Here is a 21,293-nt window from a genome sequence, read left to right as displayed (position 1 = left end):
GACTGATTCAATACAACTATTATGTAATAAGTCACTATTGAAAAGGCTAATGAATTAACACACAATATAATTAATGGTTAGTATTTCCTATTCTCAATTGATTACATTTTTCACATAGTTTTAAGAATTTTACTTCTTTGTAAACCATTCACTCAAACATGATGGAATGAATCTGAATGAGAATCAGGTTTATTATCACTGACAAATTTTGTATAATATATTGTTTTGTGACAGTACAGTGCAAGACAAAAAAATTACAAGATTACAGAGACAAGCAAGGTCATGTTCATGGAACAGTCAGAAATCTGATGGCAGAGGTGAAGCTGTCCTAAAACATTGAATATAGGCCTTCAGGCTCTTGCACTTCTCCCTGATGGTAGCAATGAGATGAGGGCATGTCACAGGTTCTGACAGTCCTTAATGATAGAAACAGAAACATAGAAAACCTACAGCACAATACAGGCCCATCGGCCTACAAAGTCGTGCCGAACATCTCCCTACTTTAGATATTACTAGGCTTACCCATAGTCCTCTATTTTTCTAAGCTCCATGTACCTATCCAAAAGACCATATCGTATCCGCCTCCACCACCGTTGCCGGCAGCCCATTCCACACACTCACCACTACGTAAAAAACTTACCCGACATCTCCTCTGTACCTACTCCCCAGCACCTTAAACCTGTGTCCTCTTGTGGCAACCATTTCAGCCCTGGGAAAAAGCCTCTGACTATCCACACGATCAATGCCTCTCATCATCTTATACACCTCTACCAGGTCAGCTCTCATCCTCCTCCGCTCCAAGGAGAAAAGGCAGAGTTCACTCAACCTGTTTTCATAAGGCATGCTCCCCAATCCAGGCAACATCCTTGTAAATCTCCTCTGCACCCTTTCTATGGCTTCCACATCTTTCCTGTAGTGAGGCAACCAGAACTGAGCACAGTAATCCAAGTGGGGTCTGACCAGGGTCCTATATAGCTTCAACATTACCTCTCGGCTCCTAAACTCAATTCTACAATTGATGAAGGCCAATACACCGTATGCCTTCTTAACCACAGAGTCAACTTGCGCAGCTGCTTTGAGCGTCCTATGGACTCGGACCCCAAGATCCCACCTCCTTGAGGCACTGCCTTTTAAGATGTCAATGGCGAGGAAACTTCATGTCCTAATTCTTTTCTCAACTCTCTGCATTTGGCAACATATAAACTCTAAATATAGAAATTAAATTTATAGTTTGGTGTACAAAAGTGTTCCAAGCAAATAGTTTACGATACAGACCCTGTATATTGACAATATTGAACTACATATTGAACTGTATATTGAACTACATTGCATAATAAAATAAATACATTAATGTATTAATGTATTAATTTTGCAACTGCAGTGTCAAACTAGGCCCAAAGGGAGCTGAAGTCAAAGAAGATAGCAAATCAAAGTTTCGGTCATCTCTGATGCGCACTCAATTAAATTGTGCCTCCAACTTCACTATAACATGGCATTTGGTGAATGCAGAAACCAGCTATCATGTTTGAACAGTCAACATTTTAGATCAAGACTCAACGTCACCAGTTCACAAAATGCTGGAGTAATTCAGCTGGTCAGGCAGCATGTACAGAAAGAAATGGACCGTTGACATTTCAGGTCAAGACCCTTCATCTGGACTGCTGTGTTCAGATAAAGGGTCTCAAACAGAAAAGCAATAAATAGCAAATACAGGAAATTAGAAATAAGAACAAAATGCTAGAAATATTCATCATGTTGAGACACATCTGTGCCCAAATAAACAGAGTTATAAGTTCGCAAACACGAGGAATTCTGCAGATGCTGGAAATTCAAGCAACACACATCAAAGTTGCTGGTGAATGCAGCAGGCCAGGCAGCATCTCTAAGAAGAGGTACAGTCGACTTTTCAGGCTGAGACCCTTCGTCCAGATGGGGTACAAGGGGGAGGTAGGGCATTAGCAGGCCCTTCTTCCTGGGCCTCCTGTCCCATGATCCTCTCATATCCCTTTTGCCAATCAGCGGTCCAGCTCTTGGCTCCATCCCTCCCCCTCCTGTCTTCTCCTATCATTTTGAATCTCTCCCTCTCCCTCCCACTTTCAAATCTCTTACTAGCTCTTCCTTCAGTTAGTCCTGACGAAGGGTCTCGGCCCGAAACTTTGACTGTACCTCTTCCTAGAGATGCTGCCTGGCCTGCTGCGTTCACCAGCAACTTTTGGTGGTCCCTCCACCACGGCCCTCTGACTTCTGCAGGCAAGCCAATTCTGAATCCACCTGGCCAAACTTCCCTGGATCCCATGCCTTCTGACTTTCTGAATAAGCCTACCATGTAGAACCCTGTCAAATGCCTTACCAAAATCCACATAGATCACATCCACTGCACTATCCTCATCTATATGCCTGGTCACCTCCTCAAAGAACTCTATCAGGCTTGTTAGACACGATCTGCCCTTCACAAAGCCATGCTGACTGTCCCTGATCAGATCATGATTCTCTAAATGCCTAGAGATCCTATCTCTAAGAATCTTTTCCAATAGCTTTCCCACCACAGATGTAAGGCTCACTGGTCTATAATTACCCGGACTATCCCTACTACCTTTATTGAACAAGGAGACAACATTCGCCTCCCTCCAATCCTCCGGTATCATTCCCGTGGACAACGAGGACATAAAGATCCGAGCCAGAGGCTCAGCAATCTCTTCCCTCGCCTCGTGGAGCAGCCTGGGGAATATTCCGTCAGGCCCCGGGGACTTATCCGTCCTAACATATTTTAACATCTCCAACACCTCCTCTCCCTTAATATCAACATGCTCCAGAACATTAACCTCACTCATATTGTCCTCATCGTCATCAAGTTCCCTCTCATTGGTGAATACCAAAGGGAAGTATTCATTGAGGACCTCGCTTACTTCCACAGCCTCCAGGAACATATGTCCACCTTTATCTCTAATCGGTCCTACCTTCACTCCTGTTATCCTTTTTTTCTTCACATAATTGAAGAATGCCTTGGGGTTTTCCTTTACCCTACTCGCCAAGGCCTTCTCATGCCCCCTTCTTGCTCTTCTCAGCCCCTTCTTAAGCTCCTTTCTTGCTTCCCTATATTCCTCAATAGACCCACCTGATCCTTGCTTCCTAAACCTCATGTACGCTGCCTTCTTCCACCTGACTAGATTTTCCACCTCACTTGTCACCCATGGTTCCTTCACCCTACTATTCTTTATCTTCCTCACCGGGACAAATTTATCCCTAACATCCTGCAAGAGATCTCTAAACATCGACCACATGTCCATAGTACATTTCCCTGCAGAAACATCATCCCAATTCACACCCGCAAGTTCTAGCCTTATAGCCTCATAATTTACCCTTCCCCAATTAAAAATGTTCCTGTTCTCTCTGATTCTATCCTTTTCTATGATAGTGCTAAAGGCCAGGGAGCGGTGGTCACTGTCCCCCAGATGCTCACCCACTGAGAGATCTGTGACCTGACCTTACCTAGTACTAGATCTAGTATGGCATTCCCCCTAGTCGGCCTGTCCACATACTGTGACAGGAATCCATCCTGAACACACTTAACAAACTCTGCCCCATCTAAACCCTTGGAACTAATCAGGTGCCAACCAATATTAGGGAAGTTAGAGTCACCCATGATAACAATAACTCTAAGCAAACATCTCCAAACTGGGGCTTAACATCTCCCTTTGCAACTGGATCCATGACTTCCCTACCAATAGACTCCAATCAGTCAGGACAGATAGCAACACTGGTGCTCAACGAGGCTGTGTCCTCAGCCCCCTACTGCACTCCATATACACTCATGACTGCACGGCCAGATTTGTCGATGATAGCAACATATTGGACCATTTCACAAATGTAGCCCGCAGTAAGCCTCAGGCTTGCTCAGTTCACTTTCGTCTAGGGGGAGCAGCCTTCGGCCCCGCCAAACTGGGTAATCAAGTTTGTGCTAATGCAGTGTGATGTACCCCACCCCGCCAAATCACAGACAATACACCATATGCGATTAAATGATTACACTTTATAGATCTTACTGGAACTATGTAATAGAGATACAATATAAAAGGAAAATAAAAGGCGCCAAACTTATCAAAGTTCAACCACTTTGTGCACAACCGTTGGAGCGCAATTAATGGAGTCTTCTTTCCACCATTCGATCCCCTCTGACCTTGTTGATCCACCGCCTGGGACCAACCACGGTAGTTGACCAGATGCTTCACACAAGTCTGTCCTCGTCTCCCCTCCTCACCGAAGACCCTGGACCTCGGACTCCCGCTCGGGGTCCGTTCCGTCACCCAGTTTACAGCATCGCGTCTCCTCTCTCTGTGCCCATCACGCCTTCTGCCCAAAGCCCGCAAAAACAATAGCTTACAGACACACAAGAAAGAATAACATCTATCGCAATTGGTTAGCAAATGAAAACAATTCTCATTATCAGTAATTATAACCCAAACAAGCTGCTAGAGAGAGAACCACTGTCTCGGCAGTTAACATCACATAGAAGCCATTTTATTTTTAACATAACAGAGGAAACCCCTTACACAAATAGTGAAAAGGCTGAGTACAGGAAAAGAACTGAGATGCTTCAAGACATGGTGTCATGACAACAACCGTTCTCTCAATGTGAGCAAAACAAAAAAGCTGGCTGTTGGCTTCGGGAAGAAGGTTGGTGCACATGCTCCTGTCTATTTCCACTGTGCTGAGGTCAAGAGGATTGAGAGCTTCAAATTCCTTAGAGTAAACATCATCAATAGCCTGCCCTAGTCCAACCAAGTTGATGCCATGGCCAAGAAAGCTCATCAGCATCTCTGCTTCCTCAGAAGGCCAAAGAAATTTTGCAAGTCCTCTTTAATCCTGCCATTTATTAATCAATAATAGAAAGCACCCTTTCCAGATGAATCACACCTTAGTACAGCAACTGCTCTGCACATAACTGCAAGAAACTGCAAAGTTGTGGACATAGCTCACCATACCATAATGAAACCCCTCCACCCCTAATATGGACTCTACACTTCTCACTGCTTCAGTAAAGCAACCAGCACAATCAAAGACCCCACCTGTCCCGATTATTCTCTCTTCTCCCCCAATCATCAGGAAGGAGATAGAAAAGTTTGAAAGCACGTACCATCAAGCTCAACGACAAACTATCACACTGTTTAAAGACTATTCAATGGTACCTTAGCATAAGATTGACTTTTAATCCGTCTACTTGCTCTGCACTCTGTGTACTGTAGCTGTTATAATTTATTTTGCATTCTATTATTGTTTTACCTAAAAGTACCACTGCAATGAATTTATCAATATGAATAGTATAAGTGAGAGTTTCTCACTTTACCTCAGTACATACAGCAAAAATAAACCAATGTAGTTTCATTATATAGAGACTGGCACACGTGCAGAATCTCAGAGATTTTACTGCATGAAGAGAAGACAATAAATGCAGAGAAAATAATAGCAGACACTGGCAAAAAACCTTCTCTCTCTGAAAGTGTTTCACATTTTTTTTTCCTGATAGGAAAAGCAGTACAACTAGTCTGAGTCCGTTGAATTTGAAATCACTTGACTGAGGTATTAATGCAATGACTTAACATGTAGGAATTTTGGCTAAGTGCTTTCTGTTGTGCACCAATTAAGGCAATTCTAAGTAAAATATAAGTAGATGATATTGTTTGGTAACTTCTCCAAAAGGTGCACTGGAGTATCTGTCAGGTGTTGCTATATTGTCCTAGTATTGTCAGGTTCCTGAAGGTCAAGTCTTATTCAGCTGGCTCTAAATAAATACACCATTTATAAAATTTTGTATGATGTCCTCACAGTCAGGTTTTAATTTTAAACAAATTGCACTTCCTCATCCAATTTGAACATAAGGCTCCAGAACCCTTTTTTTTAATAAAACAAGGAAATGGTCATGTCTGAAGATGCACATGAACTACAACATTGAAGTCAATAAGCTTGTTATGTTTTCAATGCACTTTGCAGAGGTAATTTCAGTGATGGCCTCTCAAGGACCAGCAAGTATGAAGGCAAAAGACTGGAAGCAGAGTAATAGTAGGTTGGGTACCCCCTGTACATGTCAATTAACAATGTGCATAATACCCTCGCTGAATGTTCAGTTTAATGATCCTGGCAGGTGGAAAACATTACCCGTTTCTTACCTCTGACTGCACACCTATCTGTTAGAGGCAATTATTATCTTTAAAGCCATTTAAAATTAGTAATTTGCTTTTAAACTAGCAAAAATACTAACTTCAGATGAAGATTTGGTTAAAGCTCAATAGAATACTGAATGTTCATAGTCCTCTGTTGTTATCTTAGGAGCCTGATGCAGATAGTGAAGAGTAGGAAGCCCCAGAGCAAACTTCTTATTAGGGAGTAGAATAATGGAGTGTATTAGTGTCAGGAACACTGCATCCAGGGTAGAAAGCCAAGAGGGCTCTGAAGCATGGATGATGTCCCAAAAGGTTTCCAATGCAAAAATCATCCACCTGAAAAGTTAACTCTTGAGATCCTTCCACAATCTAACACTGAGGATCTTGTACGTACTGAAGCAACAAAATTCCATTGCCCACTCTTCTCATACGGCTTTGTACTATTCAATGGAGTAGAAAAAAATGAGCTGTGGTCTGTTGTTATCTTTGCATAACTGAGTCATGCTTCCAACATCTGCAGTTGGTAACTTCAAAGAGAGAGTGGATGAGGTGTCATGGGATGTGAAGAGGAAGAATGGGTATTACCCATCTTAATGATTTCTGATCCAATCTTGATCATGGCCTACAAAAAGGCCACATTATTAAAGGTGACTACTTTATCCTTTAATGCAGTAAGGTGATGCAACTATGTCTATACCCTATTTGCTTCCTGCTGCTGGTGATTCAACATTCTCTGCAAGGCAGAGGGAAGTATGTTATGAGTGTTCGAGTAATATCATTGTTGAATAGATAACAGCTACAATGCACCCCCCACCCAAAAATCACAGACAAGCTTTGAAACATGGCAAGCTGATCCGATATTATCTCCTCACATAATACTGCATCTCCAGCCGATGTTTAAGAGCCATTGGATGCTGCAGTCATCTTCTGCCAACAATGCAAGCACAGTCTACATCAAGTCAAACCTACATTTGGGTTAAATCTAACTTCTTCTCTATTCATGTTTTCCCGCACTGTGCAGACTGTTACTCTAATGACTTAGAACATTCAAGATCTCATTGCATTGCAAGTTCAAATATTTTTGTTCAGTCACTGCTACATGCAGGATGGAATAATTTAACAAAGTAATAAAAGCTAATGGAAAAACAAAAATTATGAATACATGAGTTTACTTAACATGTAGAAAGTTCAGCTTAAGCACACAAATTTACGCAAGTATAAATAGATCCTAAACTGACAGTCTTCAAATACTCAGTTAACATGTAATAGTGCTTGAATATTCACACAGCATGATAATGATATTGCACATCTTGGTTGGCCAGTGACTGAGGAACTAACCCATGTACCACCAAGCTCAATGACAACTTCTACACTGCTGTTCTAACATTATTAAGCGGTTCCCTGGTATGATAAGATGGACTCTTGACCTGCAACATATCTTGGTATGATCTTGCACTTTATTGTCCACCTGCACTGCACTTTCTCTGCAGCTGCATTCTGTACTTTGTTATCATTTTACATTGTTCTAACATAACGCACTGTGTAATGATTTGCTCTGTATGAGCAGTATACAAGACACATTTTTCACTGTCTAGGTACATGAGACAACAATAAACTAATTCCATTCCCAACTCAGACAATTCAATCTACAAAAGTGTTCAATGCTTGATAATGATATACTTTGTTCACAGTTGAAAACATTCCACTTGTCAGCATATGACTAAATGTGCACCTTTTTTTTTTAAACTTTAAAGACTAAAATCAAGGTGAAATTGACTAAATCTCCATTAGGTTATCATTGCAATAATCAGGCTTCCTAACACCAACAGCCAAGACCAACTGTCCTCAATGCAATGCACATCAGTGTCACAATTCTGGTTACATCCACTTATATGGCCGGGTACATCACTAACGTGATCTTTAAGTTCAGCAATGATATAACTGTATCAGCGAGGTAAATAGCAATGAGACAAGAGTAAAGGTTAGTGATCGATAACATTCTGTCATCGTGTCAGAACAACCTAGCCCTTAACATCAACAAGACAAAAAGAGACGAAAAGCGGAGACAAAACAGCTTAAATTTCCCTGGCATCCTATCACCAGCCACCTTATCTGCTCTCTTCACACTGATGCAATGATCAAAAAAACACTAATTTTCTTAAGCCTCTAAGAAGATTCAGCAGATTCATTAAAGGCAATACAGAAAACAATCTGATAGGTTGAACCTCAGCCTGATGAAACAACCGAACTTGTAGAGAGTGGTAAACACAGCCCAATCCATTGCAAGCTCATGACTTCCTTCCATCTAAACCAATTTCATTCACAGTTTGTTGCTTTAGGAAGAGTGCCACTCTGGACATTCATTTTTCTCACTTCTGTCTTCTGCAAGAAGATACAGAAACTTCAAGACCCAGACCTCCAGAATGAAGAACAGTTTCAGATTCATATTCATTAATTTATCACACATGGACCAAGGCATACAGTTAAATATGTCATTTGGCAGCCCACAAGTGTCACCACACATTGCAGAGCTAACATAGTATGTCCACAATGATAATACTGGGTTTCTTCCCCATTATTTTCAGACACAGAAGCAAGATCATTGGGTAGACTTCAGGCCAGACTGAAGCAATGGGGAACGTGACTTCAATCACCCCAAAAAAGAATGGGGTAACCTGCTTCAATGACTACCATCCAGTAGCACTTACATCTTCTATGATGAAGTGCTTTGAGAGGTTGGTCAGGAAGCATATCAACTCCTACCTGAGGAATGACCTGGATCCACTCCAATTTGCCTACCATCACAACAGGTCATCAGCAGATGTAATTTCATTGACCCTTCACTCAACTCTGGAACACCTGGACAATGAGCATGCAGACATCAGGGTGCACTTCATCGACTACAGCTCTGCATTCAACACTGGCATCCCCTTGAAACTAATTAACTTCCAGTAAGATGGCAGTACATTTGGATGCAGCAGCCTCTCGGGGTCCAACTTTGTTAAATGTATTTTTTTTTATGATCCTAAGACTATACTAGAATACTAGAGCCTCAGGTATAGCAGACCTACCACATCAGTGAGTTGCTCATTGATCAGAGTAGCTGGCTGACGGGTTGGAAGAGGAGCAGGAGCCAGCAGATGGGTGGGAGGAGCTGAACTGAGTTCAGAGGAGCTGACCTAGGTGCAGACCGTGTTGCTGCCTGCTACTTGAAGGCATCATAATTGGTCCACAAAGGCAGCATGCCATGTAACTGTCTTGGACATTTCCCTTGCGATCACAAGATCCTGTTGGACATTGATAATACAAAATGCCACAGGCCTGTTTCCCTTGTTTGGCGGCGAGAGAGTTGCTTAGCCTCAATTGTAGCGAGGACTAGGCCTCAAGCCGCGGGCTTGCCTGCTGCTGCAGTCCAGTTAAGGAGATACTGGAGGGATTGTAGCTTGGCGTCCATGTTTAGCTGGGAGCTGGCCTCTCCCATCGGTGATGCCCTCCAGTGTTCAATCGGTGGAATGACAGGTTGGATTGCCAGGAACTATACCATCAATTTGCAGGGCACATCGTTCAGGGTCTCGGGCTATGCATGGGTGTTTTTGCATGACTACGATTTTATTTGCTCACTATTTTGAATGTGCTGTGTATGCTTTGCACCCTGGCCCAGAGGAACGCTGTTTCATTCAGCCACATCCATGTACATGTAATGCACTGGTTCAGATTTCACCTGCTATTCTGTTGGCAACTTCATTTAGTACCTTTCTATTAAAACAGTGTGTCCTACTGGTAGAATGTTTTGGTTCCGGCTAAAGGGGCCCATGATGTTCAACCTTGGAATGTTGTGTCAGCCAATTAGGATGGTGGGATTGGGAGAAGGTTCCAGAGTGCTGGGCTTTTGGCCTTTGTGGTTTTTTGGCAGGAGATGCACAGAAGAGAAGATCAGGAGAGACAGCCATAGGATTCGATCTCACAGGAAGATATAATCTCAAGGAGTGCTTCACGAGATGAAGGAGTCCAAGATGGGAAGCTCTACCGGTGATTGTTGATGAGAATTCAGCACCATGAGTAACAGTTATACCCAGCTTTTGGAAGACACAAGGTTCAATGGTTATGTGCACATTTTAGACAGGTTTAACTATAAATGGATTCTTTTATTTATTTTTCTTTCTTTTCTTTCTCGTTAACTATTTGAAAAAACTGAAATTAGTAAATATACTTTCTTTATAATTTTATGCAGGTTATGATCTGTTATTTCTTGCTGACCGATAATTGTGTATTTACACAGCATTCACTCAATTGAGGTTCCGTTAATCAGAACATCTCAATTTTTCTGTTTGGTTGAACCCCAAATCATACCAATCGTAGACGTATATTGTTTGTGAAAGGTGGCCTCCTCTCCGCTGAGTCACATGGCCATTAGCGGAGGTAGCTATCAAGCAAAGTTTGCGTACAAGCTCAGTGAGGGGATTACATATGGTTAAATGATAATTAAACTTGATTTCATTTCATTTGAATCTGCAAGACCTGGGCCTCAATACCTCCACATGCAACTGGATCCTCAATTTCCTCGCTTGAAGATCCAAGTCAGTACAGATTGGCCACATCTCCTCCACAATCACTATCAACACAAGTGCACAAGGCTGTATGCTTAGCCCCTTGCTCTACTCACCTCATATGTATAACTAAGTACAGCTCCAATGCCATACTTAAATTTGCTGATCACATCATAGTTGTTGATTGAATCAAAAGTAGTGACGAATAGGCACACAGGAGAAAGATTAAAAATCTTGTTGAATGGTGGCTCAATAACAATCTTTCATTCAACATCAGCAAACCAGACAGCCAATTATCAACTACAGGAAGAAGCAGCCGAGGTCCACAGGACAGCCCTCACTGGGGATCAGAGGTGGAGAAGGTCAGTAACTTTAAATTCCTTGACAATACCATATTAGAGGACCAGCTCATCAATGCCATCACAAAGAAGGCAAAACAACACCTCTACTTTTTCAGAAGTCTGTGCAGATTCAGCGTGTCATCTAAAACTTGTATGAACTTCTGTAGATACACAGTGGAGAGTATCCTAATTGGTTGCATCACAGCCTAGTATGGAGACATTAATGTCCAAGAACAACAAAGTCTACAAAAAGTGGTGAATCCAACCCAGTTCCTCACATGCAAAGTACGCCTCACCATTGAGCACATTTACAAGAAGCACTGCTATAGGAAAGCAGCCTCCATCATTAAAGATGCCTGCCATCCATTGACTGCTTTCTTCTCATTACTATGATCGGGCAGTGTGATTGTACTGGGTTCACTTTCCACAAAGCCCCAAGTTTGAATGGAGATTTCTAAGCCCAATCTGATAATAGGTATCTGTGGGTAACTTCACCATAAAAGGCAGTTATACTGTATCAACCTACTCTTCAAAGACAAGTTTACTTCCCTGTCTGGTCTCTGTGGCGAAGTCTAGCCACCAATACCCACTATTTGAATGGTGAGGTCACTCTACCTTCCAAAGAGGAGATACTTACTGCTAACAAAGTAGTTTAAAAGCAGCACAATTTATTTTTAAATGATACATGTTTTAACTTGGACAAATAGTTCTTCACACACATTTAACACTCAGAAATTTTGAATTATAAAAGAATCATAATCAGGTTTATTATCACCGGTATGTGTCATGAAATTTGTTAACTTAGCAACAGCTGTACAATGCAAACCATAATACAGGAGAAAAAAATAAAAATAATGATAAATAAATATAATCAATTACAGTATATGTACAAAAAAAGGTTTCCAAAATACAAAAGATTTATACACTACAAAAGAATTCCAAACACTACAAAGTGCCAAGGTAGCATGATGGTTAGTATGACGCTCTTACACCTCAGGGCATCGGAGTTCAAAGTTTAATTCTGAAGCTGTCTGTAAGAAGTTTGTATGTCCTTCCTGTGAGTGCATGGGTTTCCTCCAGGTGTTCCAGTTTTCTCTCACAGTCCAAAGACGTACCGGTTAGTTGATTAATTGGTTATTGTAAATTGTTCTGTGATGAGGCTAGGGTTAATAAGTGGGTTGCAGGCCAATGTGGCTCGTTGAGCCACGAAGGCCTGTTCCATGCTATATCTCTAAATAAATAAAATAAAATAAAAGGACATACTAAAATTGCAAACGAACAAGACATCTGTCACAGAAAGCAAAGGTTGAGAAATGAATTCTAGTGCTTCTTTCTATCACCCCATCTTTCTGTTAATCTCCTTGTCATCTCTAACAATCCCCAAAGCTTTCTAAAATTTACAATGTTTTGCTACTGGTTGACATTATCTGGCACGTGATGTTTTTCAGATACCTTTGCTCGGGCAAGGTAATTCACACAGATGGTCTAAAATCTTCTAGGGACAGAGATCTCCAGCACCCAAAAATAATGCTGTGAGGGCTGACTCTTTGAGTGCACAAATATCCCAACTATTGATTGACCAGCTATAACTGTGACCATTTTTAATGTGCTAAATTACAGAATCAGTCTGGTCTGCAAACTTTCTTGAACTCAATCACAATGGTGCAAATACCCTAGCCAGAGTTCTCTGGTCAGATGTAGGCCAATTAACATAAACCATTGTTTTACACTGATTAAACACGGGCCTACAACAGGGGTCCCCAACTTTTTTTGCACTGCGGACCGGTTTCATATTGACAATATTCTTGCAGACCGGCCGACCTGGGGGGGGGCGGCGGTAGGGTTGCCAACGGACGAGAGTAGCAGTCAAATACGTTGTGTTTACCCAAAGAAAGACTACAATAACTATGAAGCCTTGCGCAAGCACCAGTGCGCATGCGTGCGCCTCCCAATTATTTTTCCTGCAAATCGTTTTGGCAATTCTGTTTGGGGGGGTGGGGGGTGTTAATCATGACCGGAATATAGGTAATAATTAGCTAATACACTCAATTTCGTTTCTAAAAGGATTTATCTAACGAATTTAATATTAAACACACAGCGCATATTTTCCTCGCATGAATATAGTGATAAGTCAATTATCAGGGGAGCTTGAAGTAACTGTTGAACGAACTTCCAGTAGAAGTGGTAGAGGCAGGTTTGATATTATCATTTAAAGAAAAATTGGATAGGTATATGGACAGGAAAGGAATGGAGGGTTATGGGCTGAGTGCAGATCGGTGGGACTAGGTGAGAGTAGCGTTCAGCATGGACTAGAAGGGCAGAGATGGCCTGTTTCCCTGCTGTAATTGTTATATGGTTATATAAGTAAGTGAATAGCATCATAACATTTTAAGTAACGTTTGGATATTAAACACACGGCACATGTTTTCCCCATATGAACATATAAAATCATTGCAACACATCAATATCGCTGAATCAGTGGAAGCCCTGGGCTTGTTTTCCTGCAACAAGACAGTCCCGTCGAGGGGTGATGGGACACAGTGATACTCGAAGGGAGTTCCTTATGTCCAGTCTATTCCACAATTTAGTTTTCCTTGCATTCATTGCAGAAAACTCCGCTTCGCAGAAATATGTTGGAAGCAACATTTTCAGTGCTGTCGTGGCTATCAGGATATTTAGACTTGATTTTGATCTGGAATGCCGGCAGAGATGTTACGTCAAACATACTTTTCAGCCAGCCGTCATTTGCAAGCTCGAGGAGTTGATCTCCTTCCTGCGCTAACATGGATGATGCGTGCGTAATGACCTCACGTGCGTAATGGCTCAACAATGGACATGACAGGGAATGAGGAAAAGTGCAGCTGACGCATATCGCCAAATCTTATCGTTTCCTCACGGCCCGGTAGCGAGTGCTTTGCAGCCCGGTACCGGTCCACGGCCCAGTGGTTGGGGACCGCTGGCCTACAAGACTTAAATTTTTAACTTGTTTACAATAAGAAGCTGAGCAAGGGATATGAGTTAGAAGTTTAACTTCAACTCTGACGCTTAGGAAAGGCGTTGTTGTTCTGCTAGAAAGCAGAGGTCAGCAATAAGATTCTAGGGCCCTAGAAAGTGAATATCCATCACAGCAAAAGGTTCAGAAGCCGGAGGTCCAGTACTACCAGGGTCCAGAACCCTGGTAGTACTACCCTACAACCTATAGGCTCCTGAACCTGTACTACCAGGGTCCAGGACCCTTGGCAGTACTACCCTACAACCTATAGGCTCCTGAACCGGCATGAATAACTTTGCTTGCCTCAACTCTCAACTGATTCTACAACCTACAGACTCACTTTCAAGGACTCCACAATACAAGTTCTCAGTTCTATTCTTTTTATTTGTCTTCTTTTACACATCGGTTACACAAAATACTCTGCAGATGCTGGGGTCAAAGCAACACTCACAACACGGTGGAGGAACTCAAAAGGTCGGTCAGCATCTGTGGAAACGATCAGTCAGTGTTTCAGGATGGAACCCTTCGTCAGGACTGAAGATGGAAGGGGCAGAGGCCCTATAAAGAAGGTGGGGGGAGGGTGGGAAGGAGAAGGCTGGTAGGTTCCAGGTGAAAAACCAGTAAGGGGAAAGATAAAGGGGTGGGGGAGGGGAAGCAAGGATGTGATAGGCAGGAAAGGTGAAGAAGGAATAGGGGAAAGCAATGGGTAGTAGAAGGAGGAGGAACCATGAGGGAGGTGATAGGCAGCTGGGGGAGGGGGCAGAGTGAAATTGGGATAGGGAAAGGGAGGGAGAGGGAATTACCAGAAGTTGGAGAATTCAATGTTCTTATCAAGGGGCTGGAGACTACCTAGGCGGTTTATGAGGTGTTGCTCCTCCAATCTGAGTTTAGCCTCATCATGGCAGTAGAGGAGGCCATGTATGGGCATATCCGAATGGGAATGTGAAGCAGAGTTGAAGTGGGTGGCAACCGGGAGATCCTGTCTGTTGCGGCAGACGGAGCAGAGGTGCTCGACGAAGCGGTCCCCCAATCTGCGTCGGGTTTCACCGATGTAGAGGAGTCCGCACCGGGAGCACCGAATGCAATAGATGACCCCAACAGACTCACAAGTGAAGTGCTGCCTCACCTGGAAGGACTATTTGGGGCCCGGAATGGTGGCAAGAGAGGAGGTGTAGGGACAGGTGTAGCACTTACGCTTACAGGGATAACTTTCGGGTGGGAGATCCGTGGGGAGAGACGTGTGGACCAGGGAGTCGTGGAGGGAACGATCCCTGAGGAAAGTGGAGAGGGGTGGAGACGGAAAGATGTGCTTAGTGGTGGGGTCCTGTTGAAGGTGGCGGAAGTTGCGGAGGATAACGTGCTGGATCCGGAAGCTGGTGGGATAGTAGGTGAGGACAAGGTGAACTTTATCCCTGTTGTGGTGGCAGAAGGATGGGGTGAGGGCCGAAGTGCGGGAAATGGAGGAGATGCAGGTGAGGGCATTATTGATGACTGCAGAAGGGAAACCACGATCCTTAAAGAAAGAGGACATTTGAGATGTCCTGGAATGGAAAGCCTCATCCTGGGAGCAGATGCGGCGGAGACGGAGGAACTGGGAATAGGGAATGGCAGTTTTGCATGTGGCAGGGTGGGAAGAGGTATAGTCGGGGTAGTTATGAGAGTCAGTGGGCTTGTAGAAGATGTCAGTGGACAGTCTGTCTCCAGAGATGGAGACTGAGACATCGAGAAAGGGGAGAGAAGTGTCCAAGATATACTAAGTGAATCTGAGGGCTGGGTGGAAGTTTGAAGTACAGTCGATGAAATTGACGAGCTCAGCATGGGTGCAGGAATCAGCACCAATGTAGTCGTCAATGTAGCAAAGGAAAAGTTGGGGAGCAGTACCAGAACAGGTTTGGAGCACAGACTGTTCCACATAACCAACGAAGAGGCAGGCATAGCTGGGGCCCATGCGAGTGCCCACAGCTACACCCTTGGTCTGAAGAAAGTGGGAAGAGCCAAAAGAGAAGTTATTAAATGTGAGTACCAGTTCCGCCAACCGGAGGAGGGTAGTGGTGGTGGGGAACTGGTGAGGTCTATTGTCCAGAAAGTAATGGAGGGCTTTGAGGCCTTGTCCAGAAAGTAGCGGAGGTTTTTCACCTGGAACCTACCAGCCTTCTCCTTCCAACCCTCCCCCCACCTTCTTTATAGGGCCTCTGCCCCTTCCCTCTTCAGTCCTGACAAAGGGTTCCAGCCTGAAACGTTGACTGATCGTTTCCACGGATGCTGCCCGACCTGCTGAGTTCCTCCAGTGTGTTCTGAGTGTTGCTTTACACATTGGTTGTTTGTCAGTCTATGTATAGTTTTTCATAAATTCTATTGTATCATTTTATTTTCCTGTAGATGCCTGCAATAAATGAATCTCTAGGTAGTTTATGGCAACATATACATTAGTTGATAATAAATAAAATCTTTGCACCATTCTGCTAGTCATAGTATTCATTACTACTATGTATACTGTTTACACTGAGCTTCATGTGAACAAGGAATTTCATTGAACCCTGGTATATGTGGCAATAACTAATTTAAATCTAATCTAGTCCAATCCTGAATTTAGACCAATAAAGCACATTGAGGCAGATTTTCCATTATCCTGAAATCATGAGTCATCTGTACTAAACCACGCTTATACTTCCCAAATTCCCAGCACTTCAACATGGCAGAATGGTACATAAGGCTGCCTCAGTACAGCTAGTCTGCTGTACTCATAGGACTAACAGCTAGTGAAGTCCAGACTCATCTGTTGTCACTGTGCAAAGTGTTTAAAAAAAAAGGTAATATAATTCTTTCCCATGAGCCAACATCTCCCATTCATTTGGATATCTACACTATACTTGTGCTAGTTTCAGGGGAAGCTTGCAAAATTTCAAGGTGCTTCAACTGATTCCATGAAATTACTGGCAGGTCACAGAAATAAGCAGCAAAGCAGAACATGCTGCTGCCTACAGCAGCACTGGAAATACAGTAGGGAGATGGTTAACTCAGGGGATTAACCCAGGAAAGGAGTCACAGGTTCAGGGCCAGTTACTGTAGTTGAAAACCAATGTAGTGAAAAGAGCACAATGCTGTCAGATATAACTGTGACATTCCCTGCACCCAATCTCCATGCACATTCAAGATGCTGCTGCTGCTGCTATGTGAATCTGAAGCATTCCTGAGACATCACTTGAAAATTATTTGCATATTATCTATTCAGATACATTTTCCAAAATCAGTTTGTTTTGTAGAGTGGAAGCAATCTTTCTCCACTGATTTTTTTTCAATCAAACAATAAATTTGTGATTTTATGAACCCATGGTCACCAATGAATATTATTTTTATATATTTTAAAATTTGGTAATTGCTGCGGAACTAAGAGGAACTGAAGTGTTCCAGGGTGTTTTAAGATAGATGATACATTTTCCCTGTCAGCCCATGTAGCTCATTCAAATAGTGCTGTCAATATTTTAGACCTACTAATACTGCAATCATAGTAATGTATCACTAGAACCTGGAAGATCTCCAACGTGTACCATTAAATATCAGCTCAACTGCTGAAATAAAGGCAAATCCAGCAATAGAAAGATTATTCTTGACAAAACTGACATCAATATGTTGAAACAAAAAAAAGGGGGAGATATGTTCCTCAAATTAGAAGTTTAATGTTTTTCATCAGTTAAAACTTTAAAAACAAACTTTACTGTTAATTTCTTTTAATTATTCTTGAATTCTTTATTTTTGCTCTGAAAATAATGAGTTATTCAAAAATAATCCAAACACTCTTCAGTTTTTGAGACGTCAAAGGAGTTCAGTAGAATTGTGTGGGTGGAGCAACTCCATTGCACCTTTCGAGGCCCTGACACAGCTCAGGGTCAATGAAATAATCCTCAGATTGATCTGAGCCAGGAAAATCGGTCTTCCTTATCTAGACAAGTTTAGAAAACTGTCAAGTTTTGGATGGTTAGCCTGTGCCAATGAAATTTCAGCTACAATCTCAATAGAATTTCATCACATCCACAGAAATTGAATTGGTCCTTTCTCATCATTCTGGACACAAACTCTTCCAAAACTGATTCAAAGTGCGCGCACATGCGTGCGTGTTTCTTTAAATGTGGGTGGTTGCTGCCTCGCCCATCCTTTCAACTAGTGAATTCCAAATCTCAGCAGACTCTGAGTGGAAATATTCACATTCTATTTCTCATCAGTCAACTACTTCAAATATTCATCCTCTGATTTCTTTGTCTCTGTAAGAGAAAGAAGTGCCTCCTATAAAGGCCCACCTTTTTATTTCTCAGTTGTCTCTTCCTGGCCTCAATTCCAAAAAATAATGTTTTCCAGTGGGTTGGTGGAATGCAAATAATTGATTAGGGTCAGGATACTTTGTAAGACATTATACAACATTTATATGAAGAACTGCTAAGAAAAAAAATTGAAAGGTCAATGAAACTCATTTATTCATCATTAAAGTATTGCTGATGGAACTGCATCTTCACATTCGTGAAAAATATTATAGTTCCATTATTAATAATGCACTTAACACAGGTTAAACTGGGGAGTACATGCTATTTTCATGTTCAAATAAATATATGTTTTTCAGTATGAATTATCCCTTCAAGGGCCAAGCTTCAACAGGTAAGCTGACTGCGCCTTTCCAGATGCTTGAGCTATGGAAGCCACATAACAGCCTTTCCACTTCTTCCAGAGGTATACAGTGACTAGAGGCAATGGAACCAAAACTAAAGGCAGAGTTTTCAACCAACATGGCAGCTCGGTGAATCAGAGAATGGTGGGGCAGAATATCAACCACATTTTCTCCTTATTTGTCAGAGCTTTCAAATAAATTAAATGCTTATATATGATGATAGTAATTTATACTCAATGCATTAATAGATGAAACAGGGACCTTGCACAGGAAAAAGAACTTTGACTTACTCTCAATGGGGTCTTCTAATGCTGGATGCAACAATGCTCTTGGAGTGCCATGGTAGAGGTTCAACCTAAAGTTTTCAGACAGAAAAAATAAGTAGCTATTAACTTTATTTTAGGAAGTTGAATAGCTCTGAGAAGGTATAAATTTATTAAATGTACTGACAAAAGTACATTGAAATAATTCTTAGTTCCAGTTGGCATTGAAAAATTGCTCCAGGACAACAAGCATCCATGGCAAATTCCAATATCTGACACTGAAGGTGGTTTTTAAATAGGCCTGTAACTTCATGGAGACAGTAAGCCATCAGGAATACAATAATAAAGGCAAAAATAAAGAGGTGATAAATGCCAGATTTCCCTTTAGGAATCCAAGAATGAAAACAAACCAACAAAATCTTAATTACCCAACCTTATCATTTGTCTTAAAGGCACAATGGATTAACACATGATAGAAACTGGTGGGGTCTTCAATTTTCCAACACGGTTATCTTCTATAATCTGTCAATTTCTAATCCATTTCACATGCTGGGAGATGGGAAATACAACTGGTGCCTACCACAACTAGGCAGGCTGAAGGACATAGTTATGAATTTATACTCAGAAGACCACTGAAAAAGACCAATGCATGTTTGTAAATAATTATATAATCCCAATATTGTAACAGTAGGTCTACACATTTCACATTTTAATACTAAAAATATCGTAAGTACACAGATGTTCACTGAAATATACCATGTATTAAACTTTAGACTTATTTTTAAATATTACAAACAAGTTTAGCAAAAATGCCTAATTTTGTTCATTTCAAAAGTATAATGTTGTTGTTACTATCATATATGAGCATTTTTATATTTAAAACACTAATTGAAATTCAATGTCAGCTCACCATAATTACTTTACCACTAAATCAAATGAAAAATCAATTTTTCCAACACCAACAAATCATCGTTAACCACTGTGAGCATTGAAATGCAATGGATTTATCAGTTCCCAAATACAGACTGCACAGCAATATTTTAAAACGACAATGTTTAATCAATGAAGAGAAATATTTCACATAAATTTCACAAGTTTTTCCTGTGTTACTCATGAGATAAGTTCTTTAATTCCAAGGACTGCTAACTTAGGCACCTTGAAGACATCTTAAATACATCAGACTAATTAATTGTATTAAGTAATTTAACAATAATATCTAATCTTTACATGAATCAAGCTCATCTATTCAAATAATTGAAAGTTTAAATAAAAAATATACTTTTAAACTGTATTTTACTCTACAAAAGCATAATTTGTATTTTCTTTGTGCTCTTCAGTCTACCTATAATAAAACCAAAGATTGAAAGATTAATGGAAATAGGTAGGAATTGAGTTGAGGATAGGTTCAAATCAGCCATGATCCTATTGAATGGAGGCACATGCTTAAAAAGCTAAATGCTCTACATCTGCCCTTAATTTTTATGTTCATAATGCCACTGCAGTCCACGGTGTAATTTAATGGGACAGGAGGAGAAAACATTCATATTGCAAAACAACACTTACAGATGTTCTCAGGCAAGAGAACAGATTTCATCCTACTGCCTTTGAAAGAGAGCTGTAAGCAAAATGAGCATGCAGCTTTGCCAGGATTGTCCAGCCATCACATGCAAATAACTGCATCACATAATTGAGTTGTACAATTATTGTAGGGATTCTAGTCCTTGACTGGAGGAATTATACACAAGGTTATGAATTAATTTTGTCGGTAAAATAATCGTGGTTGGTGTACATGGTTATCTGAATGTGAATACACTCCATGACTTGAAAAATGGGGAAACAATAAATTATTGTTGTTCAGCTGAACGCCAAGGCATTCATAACAACGAATTAATGCTACAAATAGAGATAAATGATGTGAACTTGTGGTTTTTACAGTTGCATGGTCACAAAGCCAGTTTCAATGCTGCAAGGCGGCAGTCATGGACTTTGCAAAAACAGCTTATAAAGGAGGTGGGAAAATGAGGAAGAGACAGAAGGGAATTACTAGAAAGAAAGTATGGGAGAATGGCATGGAAAAACCCTTTTTTTGTACAGGCCATTAGAGGCTAGCTCTAACTGCGACAGAAATTATCTCATATTCCTCATTTCCCAACAGCTTCAACTTTTACATTTCCAGTTATTGACAATTACACTTTGACCAAAAGGACAAACGAAAACCAAAATACAAATTAACTTTCTAAGTTAAATTTGTACATCATATCTTTTGTTTTCCGCACTTCTGTTCTCATCCCAACACCAATGTCCTAGCCACAGCAAAGTTAGGATCTCCCTTGTC

At 41.3% G+C, this 21,293-nt stretch overlaps 1 protein-coding gene across 3 annotated transcripts in view; it reads right to left on the bottom strand.

Moving 5' to 3' along the window:
• The window catches only part of nphp4 (nephronophthisis 4), a 433,219-nt gene that overhangs the window by 326,213 nt on the left and 85,713 nt on the right, over window positions 1-21,293 (bottom strand). For all 3 annotated transcript variants that reach the window (XM_072244772.1, XM_072244773.1, XM_072244774.1), the window contains exon 4: window positions 18,986-19,050. In XM_072244772.1, coding sequence (XP_072100873.1) covers window positions 18,986-19,050 — 65 coding nt within the window. The remainder of the gene's footprint in view (window positions 1-18,985; window positions 19,051-21,293) is intronic.

The sequence above is a fragment of the Mobula birostris genome, chromosome 27 (genome assembly GCF_030028105.1).
Source record: "Mobula birostris isolate sMobBir1 chromosome 27, sMobBir1.hap1, whole genome shotgun sequence".
NCBI lineage: Eukaryota > Metazoa > Chordata > Chondrichthyes > Myliobatiformes > Myliobatidae > Mobula > Mobula birostris.
Note: the sequence above shows the minus strand (reverse complement) of the source record. Positions and strands in the feature narration are given on the sequence as shown.